This window comes from Cebus imitator, unplaced genomic scaffold (genome assembly GCF_001604975.1).
Source record: "Cebus imitator isolate Cc_AM_T3 unplaced genomic scaffold, Cebus_imitator-1.0 Scaffold123, whole genome shotgun sequence".
NCBI lineage: Eukaryota > Metazoa > Chordata > Mammalia > Primates > Cebidae > Cebus > Cebus imitator.
Genome location: NW_016107438.1, coordinates 1,188,918 through 1,206,764, shown reverse-complemented (window position 1 = coordinate 1,206,764; position 17,847 = coordinate 1,188,918). Strand labels below are relative to the sequence as shown.

At 40.1% G+C, this 17,847-nt stretch overlaps 1 protein-coding gene across 2 annotated transcripts in view; it reads right to left on the bottom strand.

Moving 5' to 3' along the window:
- The window catches only part of FRAS1 (Fraser extracellular matrix complex subunit 1), a 460,089-nt gene that overhangs the window by 64,731 nt on the left and 377,511 nt on the right, over positions 1–17,847 (bottom strand). For both annotated transcript variants that reach the window (XM_017540037.2, XM_037742541.1), the window contains exons 48-54: positions 12,705–12,829; positions 12,268–12,408; positions 10,429–10,656; positions 6,828–6,941; positions 4,578–4,728; positions 3,304–3,463; positions 1,278–1,452 (exon numbers count right to left, since the gene is read on the bottom strand). In XM_017540037.2, coding sequence (XP_017395526.1) covers positions 1,278–1,452; positions 3,304–3,463; positions 4,578–4,728; positions 6,828–6,941; positions 10,429–10,656; positions 12,268–12,408; positions 12,705–12,829 — 1,094 coding nt within the window. The remainder of the gene's footprint in view (positions 1–1,277; positions 1,453–3,303; positions 3,464–4,577; positions 4,729–6,827; positions 6,942–10,428; positions 10,657–12,267; positions 12,409–12,704; positions 12,830–17,847) is intronic.

Sequence of the window (17,847 nt, the reverse complement as noted above, 5' to 3'; positions counted from 1 at the left end):
AGAGAGCCCACTTCTCTTTACAGAGATCTATGTTGCCATAATAATAATGAAATTACTTTTAAAAAATATTAAGTACCAGGCATTGTGCCCTTCATAAAAGATGACAAATACATGGAGCCCTGTATTTGTTGACTAAGTTGACTACTTAAGTCCTCCTTTCTCTTCTGCTTTCAGTCTCTTCTTTATCTTTCTCATTGCCACTCTGGCACTAATTACCACGGATATGTAGGTGATTTGCAAATTTCTTTCTGGACCCCAGACTTCTCTCTGCACTCCCTACTCATCAGTACAGTGGTCAACCCACTGTTTCTAAGGAAATTTATACTCAACACGACCAAAGCAAAGTCATGAGGACCAAATCTTGCCAAACTGACTCCTCTTACATGTTCCCTCCTAGAAAGAGGCATCACCATCCATCTCTCCCTTTGGCCCCATTGTCTAACCAATCTACTGCCAAATCCTATCAATTCTCACTCATCTGTTGAATCCATCCACTTCTCTAACTTCACTTCATAATCAAAGTCTAAGCTTCCATCATCTTAGCCAGCCTATTGCAAGGGCTTCTCAACCCGTCTCCTACACACTCTCTTCTCTTCCTTTAGGTAGAGAAGAGGGGAAAGGAAGGGTTGGGATATCAAAGCTAAGTGTAGAACACGATGCGTGGAGACTTCTTTTTGTCATGAAGCAAAATGTAAAGGCTGAGAAGCTAGACAACAACTTCAGCTTTGGCTTTTAAAACTTCAATGAAGGGTAGGCTGGGCACGGTGGCTCACGCCTGTAATCTCAGCACTTTGGGAGACTGAAGCAGGCAGATCACGAGGTCAGGAAATCGAGACCATCCTGGCCAACATGATGATACCCTGTCTCTACTAAAAATACAAAAATTATCTGGGCATGGTGACGCATGCCTGTAATCCCAGCTACAAGGGAGGCTGAGGCAGGAGAATTACTTGAACCAGAGAGTCGGAGGTTGCAGTGAGCCAAGATCGTGCCATTGCACTCCAGCCTGATGACAGAACAAGAGTTCGTCTCAAAACACAAAACAAAACAAAACACACACACACACACAACAACAACAACAACAACTTCCATGGAAGGTAGAGAGATTCTGAAGAACAAAGTACAATGGGAGGAGAACACAGGAAAACTATTTAATACTTGAGGAAGGATACTAATGAAAAGGAAATTTGGCTAAGAAGTGGGAAAGTGCCACAATCGCTTGTAACCATGTCACAGCCCTTGCTGGAGCCTCCCTCAAACCCCATGGCCCCACCTACCTGGCCAGCATACTCTACATAGTCCTGTTGCCCAGGTTGGGAGCTGACCCTGGAGCTGGAGCTGGAGCTAGCGGTGCCTTGCTCAGTGCGACATAGGACGATGGCATATTGGTTCAGGTTCCCAGTCCTCTGCACCGTGACACTGACGGACCCTGCCTTCTCACTGACATTGTAGCTGGAAGCACACAAAAAGGCATGTCTTAAAATATGCCCCATGATTATGAAGAAACAACTTGTTTAATGCTCATCTCTTCCATTTCATTCTTGGCATTAGGTAATCAGAGAAGAGGAAGTTTGTTTCCTTTAAGAATCCAGGCTGTAAATTGAGGGAATGTATTCAGCTGAACAATCAGAGCACCAAATATAAACAGGGAAGCTGTGGATGCAGAATGTCTTCTGCCCTGCTTTGAAAGCAAGTTGAGAGTCAATTTGGGAGATGGAGAGCACACAGGAGCTATGAACTTCAGATTTCCGGGCACGGGGAAAGGGCAATCTCTTCCTACTGTGGTTGAATAATCACAATAGGTCAGTGGGCTCTTAGGGTTCTTAGGGAAGAAAGCTTCTCGGAAGGCAATCAATAACTTAGGTGGGAACTGGCTGGACCAGATCTCCAGGAACTGTGTAATGGAGTCAGGGCAGAAGCAGAAGTAAGAAAATATGAGTTCAGCCTAGATAACAGGTGTTTGGAAACATGGAACTTTAAGACAATGGAGGAAGGACAGGATTAATTTAGCTTGCTGCTCAGAATCTCTACTGCTTTTGTAAAGCAGAAGGCCAACTATTCATGTGCTATTGATTTATAATAAGTATCTAGGTTTGGAAAGGCCACAGAAAGTTGGGCATGAGCTGGGCTTTGTTTTTCACCTCTGAGGATGGCCCCTGGACCTGGGTGGATGTCTTGTTGCTATGAGGACAGAAGGGAAAGTGCCTCTGAGACCCCAGTCTTCATTGCCAGCTTTGGGACCCTCTATACCACTTAGTCCACTAAATGTTAGAGGATTGTTCAGAAAAAGGGATGAATTTTACTGAGTGTATTAAATTTTGAAGGCAATACAATCAAGAGGTAAATAATAGCAAAACATTATGTACGTAAAAGTTGATACTAATTTTCCTCTAATTCTCCAAATGTGTGCAAGAGTAGAACAGCCTGAATCTGGGGCACACAAAATCAAGTTTTTAAGTCTTTCTTTTTACCACCTTCCCTCCCCACCCCCGCAAGTTCCAATTTTTATCTGAATTTTTATGAGGTTGATTTCTTGGACAGTGAGTCTCTGAAATGTAGACTTAAAGAATATTTCCCCCCACACAAATTATAATCCTATAAAATCAGCACCATGCTTGCACATTACCTTTACCAGTCAGTATCTCTGTTTGCCTTTCTAACTCCCCAACAGATTAGAAAGATATCTTAAAGAGCTGTCTGCATTAAGCCATGCAGTTAGCCCTAAAGATACACATTCCTACAAAACCCAAATAAGCCAATAAGCCAGGGGAGAAAACAGGCTTGCGAACAAGGAGAATAGAGATAGAAGGTGAAGATACTGAGAGTGTGGGCCAATAACTATTTTCCAAACTTGAACGCCTATTTTTATTTTTCCTATCAGTTATACCAGACTCTCTTCTAAAACTTGAAGACAGAAGCAAAAACATTTGTCTGCGAGGCAGCAGAGCACATGGATAAGATCACTGGGCTTACGTCTTGGTTTTACTGCTTATTAGCTATGTGACTGTGGACAAGTTACATAAACAAGTTTCTGTCTCTCTTACTTTGCTGCTGTGGGGACAGGAATAAAATTAATCTCAGAACTGCAAGTGTTAAACAAGATGATGCATGTTAAGTCCCAGTGCAGTACCTAATATATACAGTACTCAATAAACATTTGGTGCAATTATTATTTTTATCACTGCCATCATCTTCATCACCACCATCAACAGGTGACTGGAGCTGCCCCCAGCATGCTTCATCCTGACTCCCTCTGCTTGCCTGATTCATTTCTCAAAAAGGAAAGCACAGTAACATTTGTACCTGGTATATTTAAAGCTGATGAGGGACCACTGGATATGGAAGACATTGTCGCTGACCACATTGGGTTTACTGTCTCTCACCAGAAACTGAAAACTATCCATCATCTCAGGGATCTTCTCCTTGTGCAACACATAACGAATCAACCCCAAGTTCACATCCTCTGTGAGAAAAAAATACTGTGAATTAACAGGCATGTAATAACAACTTCATAGATTACCACACCAACATACCTAGTTTATTCTTCGAATGGGTTACAGACAAAACTTATTTCCCCAAGCACTGAAAGTACAGTAGTCTTTAAAATAAATGTTTCTGTCAGATTTTAAAATAAAATCCTGAAGCTCTGTGAAACAAAAGATCTATCTTTATGTACAGAGATATTATAAATATCTCTTATGGTGTTATAAAATGAGAATCCCAGGGTCCTGACAAAAAGCACTTCAATAAATGTCTGTGAATATCGATGGCAAATCCTAGAGTTGGCAGAGAAAAGCCTCAGACCCAATCCTCACTCTTAGAACTAATGCATTCTAATAAAGTTTCTTTGGAAGCTATGTGCTAACAAGAATAGCTGGGGTTGGGTTTAAACATCCCATACACAAAGCACAGCTAAAAAAGGTGTGAGGACAGAACATACAATTGAGGACAGGGAGTAACAACAAAAAAAAATTCACGGAGCATGAATTTGGAGATGCAGTTTTGCAATGACTGCTCCTAGTCAAGTCCATCCTGAAAAAATTCCAGAGAAGCCTGACACACTTATACAAAACAAAAATATAACAATGTCTGCTTGAGGTGATTCAAAACAGGGAAAACGTTTCTGTTGAGCAACTTGTACATGCTGATTTTAATTTTGTGGCTGAGGACTTAAAGCCTATGATCCTTAGAGAACAAAAAATAAACCACAGAGGATCACAGATAATTCATAATATCTGCTTGTTATTTTTTGCTTTGTTGTTGTTATTGCTTTTAAAGAAAACCAAGCAGTATCATGCATCCTTTTCCAGAAAACCTGGCCAATACTTAGCGCAATTTAGGACTTGAGGAAGCACAGTGAAGATGAATTTTTTTCTGCCATAGTTTATCGTCGCAGGGAAAAAAATCAGGAGAAATAAAATTCACAAGTTGAGTGGTTGGACACTAGAAGATCTCTGTTTGCAAAGAGGTTACTTGGGCATAAGTAGCTGGAAGTGGCCGTGAGAAGAGTCTGGGAGATAGGGAGAGTGACATTAGCACAGATTTCTCCCATTTCTAAGTCCCGGGAGACTCCTCACCCTGGGTGAAGGTGGCAGCAGCTCTGCCAGGCTGCAGCTTGTTCTCCACAAAGCCATGTTTGGGGCCTGTTGTTATCTCATAAACAAGCTGTGCGCCCTCGGTGTCTGGGTCCACGGTCAGCAGTTCCTTCTTGGTGATCAGGTTGGTTGCCTAGAATAGAAAACCATTAAATTTAATTTCCGAAGTAGGAATAAAGCAGGAACAAGACCCTCTGACTCAGATTTAATTCAGCTCAACAATGATTTACTGAGTGTATTTACTGCATGGAAAACTCTGTCAGGATTGGAGAGGCTATGAGGATGAAAACTATCCCAGCTTCTGCCCTCAAGGTATTCACACTTTATTGGGAAAGAAAGGCTCATGCACAAGTTCAATGTGGCAAGAGCTATAATAGAAGTCATAAAAAGAGGGCTGTACACTTTTTGAGAAAGAGAGATTAATTTCATCTGGACTTGAAGGAGGACAGATTGGAGGCAGTGGAATTTCAGTTGGGCCTTGAAACAAAGTTGGAACTTTGAAAGGATACTTCAGTGCAGATAAGGTGGCTACTTTCTAGGTGTCAATTATGGATTCTTCAAATAGAATAAGATAAACAGACTGTACCCTGATATTGGCCAAGAATACTGGCTGAACTTTAATTAATTCACTCATTCAGTCATTGAAGTTGTTCGTGAGAGCCAAGGTTTGAGTGAAGAAAGGTGGTGGTCAACAGTATTGAATATTTTTCAGGTCTAGTAATGTAAAGGCATAATTGGCCTCTGGATTTGGGAAAATAGAGGTCATTGGTTACTTTAATAATAGTTACTGCAATAGAGTAGGAATAGGGGGTAGAAACCCAATTGGAGAGCATTGAGAGGAGAATGAAATTGCTCTGAATATGTTGGGAAACAAAGATCAAATAGGGCATAGGAGGAATTTGCACTAACTTTAATTCATGGTTGTTTTTGTTTACTTGTTTATTTGTTTTTTAAATCAACCAGTTTAGTGAGAAGCTATAGTGCAACAGCTACACATACAATGAACTAATCAGCTCCATGGAGATGGAAAACAAGCCGTATCCTAGAAAGAATACCACTCACCAATGCAAGAACCCAGCTCTCAACTGAAGAACTGTGTTTGGGTGGGGATGTGGATTTAGTGCTTGACATGATTACCAGGTGAAAATTATGGTATAGATCTTAAAGTCACCAATTTGGAAATTAGGAGAAAGAGAAAGAAATATCTAAAGTACAATTCATCTGCACACACTCACCTACAAAAATGCTCCGTTTCTTTCTCATTTATGGCAGACACTATATATTTTCCAAAATCCACCTTCCCTTCTTCTAGTGAACAATGTTTTAGCGGAGCCTCTGCCTGCCCAGCTAGAGATGCTATTTTCCAGCCTCCCATGCAACATTTAGGCCATATGAACAATTTCTTGCCAATAAATATGAGTGCAAGGGATGCATTCAATTTCTGTATCACTTGCTTAACATGGAGTTACTTGCCCCTCTCTTTCTGTTTTCTCCTTCCCATATGCTGGTACAGTTGTCCCTCAGTATCTATGGGGATTGGTTCTAGGCTTCCCTGATGATTACAAAATCCAAGGATGCTGAAGTCCCTTATATAAAATGGCATATTATTTGCATGTAACCTACATACATTCTCCTGTATACTTTAAGTCATTTCAAGATTACTTATAATACCTAAAATGGCATAAATGCTATATGAATGGTTGTTATACTATATTTTATAAATGCATATTATTTCTTATTCTTTTTCCTTCAAATATTTTTAAGCCACAGTTGGTAGAATCCATAGATGTGGAATCTGCAGATACTGAGGGCCAATTGTATATTGATGAATTTCTGAAGAAGTTTGGCCAGGTAGTCAATAGCAACCACCTAGTGATGGCAGAACAATATGGTGGAGGGAATCTGCATCTCTAAGTGCTCATGTAGAGCCCTAGACTGCCTACATACTTCCATCCTATATGCAAGATGAAAATAAATAAAATTCTATCTAGTTTGACCTATTTGTAAGAGCATCTTAAACTATATACAATTTTAACAAATCCTACAGAATAGAACAAATTAACAAACAATCCTAACCAAACTCATCTAGCTTACCGATCTCGGGAAAATCAGTTTATTTAGGAAGGGATAAACAGGTGAGCTGAACTGGAGTTCTATTCATAAACTCATTGCCATGAATAAGGATGTAGCCCAAGTTGTGTGGGGTAAACATGACAGAGGGTCAGGCCTTACCTTGCCATCCATGTATTCCAGCCACTGGAGTCCCAGGTTGGTGACAATTCTAGGTGTGCCATCATCTACCGGGAGGATGTCTACTTGGAATGGCTGAGGTGCTGCCGTCATAATCTGTAAAGGAGGGCAGAAAAGAAAACTCATCATTCACAAGCACCTGAAGTATGTCAGGTCCAAGGCCTACACAGCTGGAAACCCTGATACCTGCTGATACTTCAGAGATGAGGGATGTGCAACTGAGTCCGTTCCCATCCCTTATCGTCTTGGCACAAGGCCTAAGGGAGAAAGCTGAATGATAGAGTGAGAACAATGTAGGAAGAAAAGCAAAAAAACCCACAAAAAACAGAAAAAAAACAAGTGGCATCCTTGCTGGACCTGCTATGGAAGTTGATTTTCACATACCTATGTCTTCTTTTGTTGCGTTAAATATTGCCTTGGGATAAAACAATAAACAGTATTTTCCTTTCAACAAACCTTGTTAAAATTTTCTTGAAAGACTGATAAAAACAATCATTCGATTGTTAATGTTAAAATTTCTAGGTGGGATTATGCCAGATGTGAAAGAGGTTTTCATGAGAAGCTATTTTCTTTCTTTTTTTTTCCTTTTCCCATTGTTGTTGTCTGCTTTAAGGGCGAGCTTTCTACATGAGGGTGAGGGATAGAAGAAATCAAGAATAAAAGTATTTGTGGGAATAATGAAAAGGAAATTTCATTCGTAATTCCATTCTCACAGATACAAACATGGATGCATGCAACATACACATTGTAAATTGGATCTAACACCTCACTGTTCCTGAGTGGATACTGCAAGCTGGGACACAGGGCAACAAGACACTGGCTTTTTAATCTCTCACAACCCACCTTCTAAGTAATTTCCATTTTTTAAACGACACGGTCCCACCAGAGACCTGCTGTAACATTTTGTTTATAAGAGCGGTAGCCCTCTTGCTGATATATCCTGAAATCATTTTTCTCTTCTGAAAGTCATACTAACTACAATTTGGGAGAGAAAAAACAAGAGTGATGACTTGCCAGGTGGTGATGTTGTTCAGACACCGAAATGGCAGGAAAATCCCAAGAGCCATCCCACCAACACACTAGCTAACTGAGAATGATCTTCCCACAGACTGTTTGTCTCTAAAGGACACAGAGGATCTTTTTCCAGGAAAATAATCCCTCATCGTCCAAGTAGCAAAGGAACAGTGCAGGCCTGAGAAGTGGATCCTTTTGCTATCTTGGAGGTATAGTAAGGTTCACACATGCTGCTCACTAAAACTGCCTCTCTTGGGTCAGACAAAGATGCAGAGGTGCCCCCAGGCCCACCTTTCACCAGAATTGCAGTTTTTCCCAGGGTAGGTTTGCGAACTGCAGAAGAGCTAGCTAACAAATAAAGGAATGAGTAAAAGTGGCAGGATGGGAGAGGAAGGGGAATCGACATTTCTTCTGGATATCTGGATGTTAGAAGGCAGCAATTCCTTTAGGAAGTAAAGCTTGACAGTTGCATGGCCTCAAGAGAAAAGGATTTTACTGGTTTCATAAGCTGGTTCTAAAATGATGACAGCTTCAGTTTATCTGATGTTTCGTGTGTGTCAGGCACTGCACTATGTGCTTTATGTATATCAGGAGAATATGTATCACTCCCATTTTACAGATGGGGAACTGAGGCTTAGAAAGTTTAAATGATTTACAAGTACATTCAGTTTGTACATGACAGAGCTGGAAATTAAATCAGTATCTTTTCAGATATACATATGCAGAAGAATGAAACTAGACCCCTATCTCTCACCACATACAAAAATCAAATAAAAATGGACTAAAGAATTAAACCTGAGACCTCAAACCACGAAACTACTACAAGAAAGGATTAAGGAAACTGTTTAGGATATTGGTCTGAGCAAAGATTTCTTGAGTATTACCCCATAAGCACAGGTAACCAAAGCAAAATTGGACAAATGAGATCTTCTTAGGTTAAAAGGCTTCTGCACAGCAAAGGAAACAATCAACAGTGAAGGGACAACCCATGGAATGGGTGAAAATACCTGTCATCTACTCATCTGCAAGGGATTAATAAGTAGAATATATTAGGGGCTCAAACAACTCTATAGGAAAAAAAATCTAATCTAATTTTAAAATAGGCAAAAGATTTGAATAGACATTTGTCAAAAGAAGATATACAAATGGAAAAGAGACATATCAAAAGTGATGTGAACACATCACTGATCACCAGAGAAATGCAAATCAAAATTACAATGGATGTCATCTCACTCCAGTTAAAATGGCTTTTTTTTTCTGAAAGACAGGCAATAAAAAATGCTAGTGAGGATGTGGAGAAAAGAGAACTTTCATACACTGTAGGTGGGAATGTAAATTAGTACAACCACTATGGAGAACGGTTTGGAGGTTCTTCAAAAAACTAAAAATAGGGCTGCCATATAATCCAGCAATCCCACTGCTGGATATATTCCCAAAAGAAGGGAAATTGGTATATTGAAGAGTTATCTGGACTCCCACATTTGTTGTAGCAGAGTTCACCATAGCCTAGATTTGGAAACAACTTAAGTGTCCATCAGTAGATGAATGGATAAAGAAAATGTGGTACATATACACAATGGAGTACTATTCAGCCATAAAAAATGAGATTCAGTCATTTGCAACAACATGGATAGAACTGGAGGCCATTCATTAAGTGAAATAAGCCAGACACAATCAAACATCATATTTTCTCACATATATATGGGATCTAAAAATTAAAACAACTGAACCCATGGAGATGGAGAGGAGAAGGACAGTTACTAGAGGCTGGGAAGGGTAGTAAGGGGGCAGGCAGGTTTTAATGGGTACCAAAACCAGTTAGAATGAATGAATAAGGCATAGTATGTGCTAGCATGACAGGTGACTACTGTCAAAAATAATTTAATTATATATTTTAAAAAAACTAAAAGAGAATAATTAGATCGTTTGCAACATAAAGAATAAACGCTTGAGGGGATGGATACTCCATTTTCCACGATATGTGTATTACGCATTGCATGCCCATATCAAAACATCTCATGTACCCCATAAGTATATATACCTATGTACCCACAAAAATAAAAAATAAAAAATTATTTTTTAAAATATCAATATATTTTGGATGCAAAAACTACACTCTTAGCCACTGTTATTTCTCAAAGACTAAGAAACTCTGGTTGGACTGAGGGGTCCCAGTCCAAAAAGAGAAAAACAATCTACAGATATGTGATATTATTTAAAACCCAAATGAAAGAAAAATTAAGGAGTAAAGGATGGGCAAAAAAGAAAATAACAGTAATACTAACAACAAGAACTATCACCATATATTGAGCACTCACTATTGGTCTACAGTGTTAAGCATTTTACATGGATTACCTCCTTGGATCCTTAAACCAACTATTTGAAGCAGATAATTCAGGCCTATTTTACAGATGAAAAGCTGAGGCTTAGAAATGTAATTTGCCCAAGGCCAATCTACTAGCTAGTGAATAAACAAGAAGTCAAACAATGGTATGCTTGATGTAAAAATCCATGTTCTGCCTCTGGCGTGCAGTGCTAGGCTACCTCCTCCAGTGTCCTTATCCCTCACCTCTTTTCCCCCCTCCTCAATGATAAAGAAGGGGTTTGTCCCATCAGAAACGGTGAAGGTGAACCAGTCTTTGAGGGAGTGACTGCCGTCATGGCTGTAGCTGACCCGGTTCTGGTAGATGTCTTCCACAGTGAAGGTGGAGGTGAGGTGGAAATGCTGCCCATTGCTGGTTCGCTCGATGGTGCCATGGCGTGGAGGCTGCACAATGGTGAATGTGACAGACTCGGCCTGTCCGAGAGGCAAAATATCAGAGGGGAGGGAAGCTCATAACAGAAACCAGAAGAGTGAGTGATGCCCAGTTGCTGGTCAAGGGTAGCAGAACCCGAAGACATCGATAAAATAAGGACTGCATTATCTTTATAGACACCAAAAATAGGGCTAAAGAGAACGACCACACTGATTGCTACAACTGGGCTTATATTCTGGTACCTTCAGTTGTAATACTAAGAAATTTAAATTTCTTCTCTTCAGGTCATAAGGGAAAGCCTGAATTTTTAACCTCTACCAAGAAGATAGGAAATGGACCTTTTTAACCTGTTCATTTCCTTCCCATATGTTTCCCCAAAATGCTTATATACAGAATCCTGTATACACCACAACAGAAGCTAATTTTTTATTTTTAATTACTGCTTCTACAGTAATACATAGAAGGAAAAAGAAACATAAAATCCTACCCAAGGCTCTCCAAGAATTTCCTACCAACTTAGAACAAAATGCCAAGGCCTAACCTGGGCCTACACTGCCCTCTGTGACCTAGTCCCAGCGTTCTGCCCAGCCTCATTCTTTTCTCCTGCCTGTTCGATGGGTTCCAGCCTCTTGACCTCTTGCCACCTTTGCTGCAGTTATTCCCAGAGTCCAAGTGCACTTGATGACAGTGCCTTTGCATTTCCGGTAACTCTCTCTGGAGGGTGAATCATCCTAAATAACTGCATAGCTTGCTCTTTTGCTTAGCAATGTCTTTGCTAAAATATGACCTCCTCAGAGAGGTCTTCTCTGGACACTCTAAAGTAGCACATCTATCAATCTCTATATATTCCTCATCTCTCTTTATTTTTCTTCATAGGACTTATTGTATCTGACATAATCTCTTCCTTCTTTGCTGTCTTTCCCCCAACCAAAGGTAGTAAACTTTCTAAGCCTGCAACTTTATCTGTTTTGTTACAACTCTGTCTTTAGCATCTAGAGCAAAGCCTAGAACCTCATAGGTAATTAATATTTGATAAAAGAATCAATCAATCAATCAATCAATGAGTGCTGGCACAGAGAAGCGGATACATAGAACTAATTAATAAGAGTGGCAGTATGAGTTTATGCAAGAGAATGTGAGATGCTTTAAACTGGAAGTGTGGGAATAAGAGCTTAGTCTCCACATGCCCTGTTTTACTGTACAAAGCCTAGTCTTTAAGGAGGCTCAAATTTTAATAATTAGTTGCCATCAGAGAAGTCTGGATGAAGTAGATGAGATGGAAAAAAGGGTATATAGGAATAGAAATCCCTCTTCACGCTAATAGGAAATAATAACATTGGGTAAAATGTCATCTAGCTTATTTTCTGTAAATCAATATAAAATCAGCAGGTTAAAAGGATTGTTTCATGTAATCAAGGGAGAGGAAGAATGCATTTAGGGTTTGAGAAAGGGTTTAAAAACAATTTGATCTCAAACGCATTTGTTTCTCTTTCCCAGAAGGCCATGGTATCTTCTGTTTTTTAATTCTTCAAGGATGCTCGCACTCACCTCACAGCTCCTCCCTACCATCAGGATGCACAGCTGCAAAGCAATAGCTGCCACCAGGTCAGCCTCTCATTTAGCCAGGAAACCCAGGGAAGAAGGGCTCTTACCTCTGTGTCAGCATCTACAGCCTTAAGCTCAAACTCTGTGATGGTCTTCCTCACGCCCTCCTGCACCCGCATCCCTGAGTTCTGTACGATGGGCAGCGAATCATCAACAGGGTGAAGAGTGATATGGAAAGTCTGAGTCACCTAGAATGGCAAGAAAGTGCAGGTGGGACACCTGTCCCTAGCACCTACCCAACAGGTCCGAAGGTAGGTGCTCTCTACTTTCCCTTTCATACCATTCCTGGAACAAGTCAATAATTAGGAGCCCCAGAAGGAGTTCTCTTGGGCACGAGCCAAGGGCTGCAAAGGCTGCCCCTACCTCTTGACTGAGAGCAGAGGAAAATGAAGCTTTCCTCTCATCAGTCACTCTGCCTACTCCATTCAAAGAAGATGGTGAGGAATCAATACCTTTCAAGGATGGAGTCCAGTGCCTCACCTACCTCATTGACTCCATCAGACAATGCAAAGCTGAAGGCATCTGAATGTTTCTCAACCTCACTAGAATGGACATACTGAACATTTCGTGAAGTCAGGTCAGCTTGAGTAAAGGAACTAATCTGGATACCTAGAAAAAGGGAAAGAGAGAAACAAATATAGGTTGTTAAAATGCTAGCCATACATCTAAGGTTAGGGAAGTGTCATTCTCACCAGATAGACAGTCCTTTGTATTTTTCTTACAGCATTTATGTCCTGCACTTGAGGACCTTGTGTTAGAGTTGTTTGTTGATTCTTTTTTCTACAACGGGATATATTCTGTGGGAGCACATGCTAACTTAATTATAGTGGCTCCTATGTGCCAAGCCAACAGCAGGTGTTTAATAAATGTTACTCTCCTTTCTCTTGGGGTTTATGTAGGTAAAATCTGTGAAAGATAGACCCATTGTTTTATTCTCTAAACCCCTCTCTCTTCAGTTTTGTATTCCCCCAAGCCTCACAGTCTTTTCTGAAGACCTATCTTCATTTTAAATATTGTGTGACGGTTTAGCTTTTAAACTAACGTTACACGGCTTGGCTATACATGGCCTTGTTTCTGTGACTGGTGAGCCATCCCTGGCAGCCATAATTTTATAGGATATTCAAGGTTCCTTTCAGCTCTCAGGTCTATTACTCTTGCTTCTCCCATCCCGCTTTAGCCAGTTAGACAGCAACAAAACTTACTGCATGACTTTGGGGCATGAGCAATTATTCCACACCAAATAAAAAATGACCTTGAAAAAACAGTATCCTTTAATAACATAATAAGAGAAAAAAAAATCATGTTAGATTTTTTTCCCAGAGTCATTTTTAAAACAAAAAAAGGGAAAGAAATTTTAAATAATAGTAAACTATCCCACAAATGTGCGATGTCTCTGTTTTAAACGCCTCACAACATTTAGCAAAACAACTCGGAATTCCTGCTTCTATCTTAACGGTTGCTAGGGGTCATACCCTGTGCCAGTCAAGACTGAAATGAAAATCACATCTTTTAGTCCTCCAGCGCAAATTTTCTCTTTCTGATTCTGGGTTTTGAGGTATTAATCCATTTAATCTAGTCCTTTAGTTTGGCCCTGAAATTCATTTGCTGTTTTTTGGGTTTTATGATTTGTCATTGTTAACCTACAAAGAAAACAAAGATTCTACATTGACTTATATATTCAAGGGTGACATCTGTATCACTGCTTTATCTTTAAGAAGGAAAAAAAAATCAACCCACATGGTTTACATTTGCATCTTTCCTTAGCATCTGAAATTTGTCACCCAGATACAATAGCCTCCCGAATATAGGGGCATTAGTTTTTTGATGAGGCATTTTATATTTGTGTGCTTGCTACATCAGTTCGTGACAGGCAAGAAATGTAGCACCCTGTCTTATAGCTTTGTCTTTTGGTTCTGGACAGAAATCCATACCATTCTTTAAAAATGTAATAACTTCAGACTGGCTACACTGAAAAATTTAAATCTCTTCCTCCTGCTGTGAATCCATTCCCACAGCTCACTGGAAAATCTCATCTGAATTCTCACCATCAACTGGTCACCTAATTGACTGTTCCCTTTATGGATGTCTAAGACTGATTAAGAAAGGTGATATATTTTGCCTTCCTCTTGAGATTGATTTTTTAAAACATTTTTTTATTGAGGTAAAATGAACATATAATAAATTACACATATATAGAGTGTGCAATTTCTTTTTCTTTTTTCTTTCTTTTTTGAGACAGGGTCTTGCTTTGTCGCCCAGGCTGGAGTGCAGTGGCACAATATCAGCTTACTACAACCTCTGCCTCCTGGGTTCAAGTGATTCTCCTGTGTCAGCCTCCTGAGTATCTAGAATTACAGGCACACGTCACCATGTCTGCCGAATTTTTGTATCTTTAGTAGAGACTGGATTTCACCATGTTGGCCAGGCTTGTCTCTAACTCCTGACCTCAGGTGATCTGCCTGCCTTGACTTCCCAAAGTGCTGGAATTACAGGTGTGAGCCACTGTACCTAGCATAAAGTGTGCAATTTCATAAGCTTGGGCACACCCAGAAACCATCACCTCATTCAAAACAGTGAACCTGTTCATCACCCCAAGTTTCCAACTTAGGCTTTATAATCCCTCCATCCTTCCCTTTCCCATTGCCTACCCCATCCCAAAGCAACCAGTGAATTGCTTTCTGACACTACAGATTAGTTGGCATTTTCTCTACTTTTTAATGAATAGAATTATATAGTATATACTATTCCATGTCCAGTTTCTTTCATTTAGCATACTACACATATAAAGCTGCTGTGATTATTGGCATCCAAATCTTTGTATGGACATAAGCTTTCATTCTTCTTGGTAAATCCCTAGCTGTGAAAAGCCTGGAATATATGTTAGGTGTATGCTTAATTTTTTAGGAAACTGCTAAACTGCTTTTCCAAGGTGGTAGTGCCATTTTTTATTCTCACTACACTGCATGAGAGTGCCAGGCTTGATCTTAGTGGGACTTTCCCAATTCAATCCAGCAAACACTGAGCACCTACTATGGGTAGAACACAGTGTGAGGATTGCTTATACATGTTGAATCTTATCTTTTAACAACTCTGGGAGGTTGAGGTTAGCATGTTACCCCCATTTTGTAGATCATGACACTGTAGTTTATATAATTAAAAAGTTATGTGATCTATCCAATGTCACATAGCTAATAAAGGGGCAGTGCTGAAATTGGAACGCAAGGCAGTCTAATTTCAAAGTTTACTCCGGCTAGGAGCACTTTTGATAAAATCTATCTAGACAAGAAACCTCTTGGATTTCACCCTTCTTCTTTAAAGTTTTTTTAAATATAAAAATAATATATGCGTACTAAAGATAATGTGAAAAACCTAGACAAGTAGGAAAGAAGAATCATTCATAGACTTACCCTGGGAAAAAAAACAATATTTTTGAATTGTTCCTTCTAAAATATTTTATTGGCTATACCCTCTTTCTTGTCTGAAATATTGATTTTGATGGGTTTTAATATTATCATTTAAATGACACCCATAAATATGTGTCGGGGTAACAAGTTGCATCTAGAACTTGAGCTTTAAGAGGACAAGGATTTTTCTTGTTTCTTTACTGATGTGCACCTAGAATAATCCCTGGATGCAGTAGGTACTCAAACCATATTTGGTGAATTAGTTTATTTTACCCACTATAATCTATACCTAAGAGGTTCTATTGAGCACATACAGTCATGCACCACATAATGACATTTCAGTTTCAGTCAACAACAGACTGCATATAATGGTGATCCCGTAAGATTATAATACTGTGCTTTTTAATGTGTAGATATGTGCAGATACACAAATACCATCGTGTTATAATTGCCTACAGTATTCAGTGCAGTAACATGTTGCACAGGTTTATTGCTGAGGAGAACAGGCTATGCATATAGCCCAGGTGTAGCTGGCTATGTCATCTAGGTTTGTGTAAGCGCACTCTGTGACGGTCACAAAATAATGAAATCACCTGACAATGCATTTCTCAGAATATACCCTCATTATTAAGCAATACATGACTATATTTTTAATCCTCATCCACTTTTTATTTTTAAACTTTTAGTCTTTGCTAATTGGGTTTTGGAAGATTTCATCTGCTCACTGGCCAGCAAGGTGATGTTTCTAATAACATATTGCCCCTACCGCTGTCGCAGCAGGTAGTTGCTATTTGAAATATCTTGAAGGGTTTTAATCCCATTGAAGCTGTTTTCAATCACTAACCTGTTGGCTAAACTATGTATCTGGCAGTATTATGGAGACCCACATTCACCCTGTCAGTTTTCCAATTCCCCTGGAGGGCCAGCATGCTAAAGAAAGCACAGTCCAGGTCAGGGAAACGGCGTGGAAATAAAGCATCTCTGAAGAAACAGCGTGTTAAAGGATGCCTTGGTCCTCTCGTTTGCAGCACAGGCATGGGCAGTTCTACGCATGTTACCCATGTCCTATCTCAAGCTCCTTCTGTGAGAGACTCTCACCTTTCTTGCTTCAGGATTTTTGCAAAGCCTCTTGCGATGGGTTGCATTGAACCCTTTCCCCACCCCAAATTCATATGTTGAAGTCTCAACCCCCAGTATTTCAGAACGTGACTTATCTGGAAATTGTGTCATTTGTGTCATTGTAGACGTAATTTAATCACATGAGGTCGCTGGGGTGGGCTCTAATCAAATAGGACTGATGTCATAAAAAGGGGAAATTTGGATACAAACGTATCTAAACAGGGAGAACACCACACAAACAAGAAGATGGCCATCTTCAAGCCAAGGAGAGGGGCCTGGGCCAGATCCTTCCTTCACAGCCCTCAGGAGGAGCCAATCCTACCAACACCTCGATCTCAAACTTGAAGCCTCCAGAACTGTGAGGCAAGAAATTTCTGTTGTTTAAACTGCATATGCTGTGGAACTTGTTATTGGTAGCCCTAGCAAGCTAATATGCCTCTGCTCTTAGGGATAACTCAAACTAAGACAATGGGTGCATCCTATTTTGACTGGTCTCACAATACTGAGAGAGGTAGAAATAAAGAGGAACAAAAGAACACCTTTGCTAAAGCATCACCTCTGAGAGGTGTTTCCCAACGAACCCCACCCCTCCTCTCTTAGGTGGAAACTGCTCTGGTTTGGGCTCCCCCCGTCCTCTGCCATGTTGCTGTCCCGGCTACTGAAACACATGTGCACATATTTGTCTAATGTCCCTGACCTCCAAAAATAAGTTTTCTCTTGTAGCAGCTACTCAGTAAGTGTTTGTTGGAAGGAGAAAGGAAGGCAGGGAGAAAAGGAAGGAAGGAAGCCTTTCTAACATGACAAGTACCATATGTACGTAATTACAACCCAGCCTATAAATAGAATTTCATTGGGGTGTTTTTAAAAGACTCTCATATTCTAAGCCCCATCTCTAGGACACTTTATTTATTGGTCCAGGTAGGGCCCAGGCATCGTATTTATTTATTTATTTATTTAATTGCATTTTAGGTTTTGGGGTACATGTGAAGAACATGCAAGATTGTTGCATAGGTACACATGTGGTAGTGTGATTTGCTGCCTTCCTCCCCATCACCTACATCTGACATTTCTCCCCATGCTATCTCTCCCCAGCTCCCCACCCCC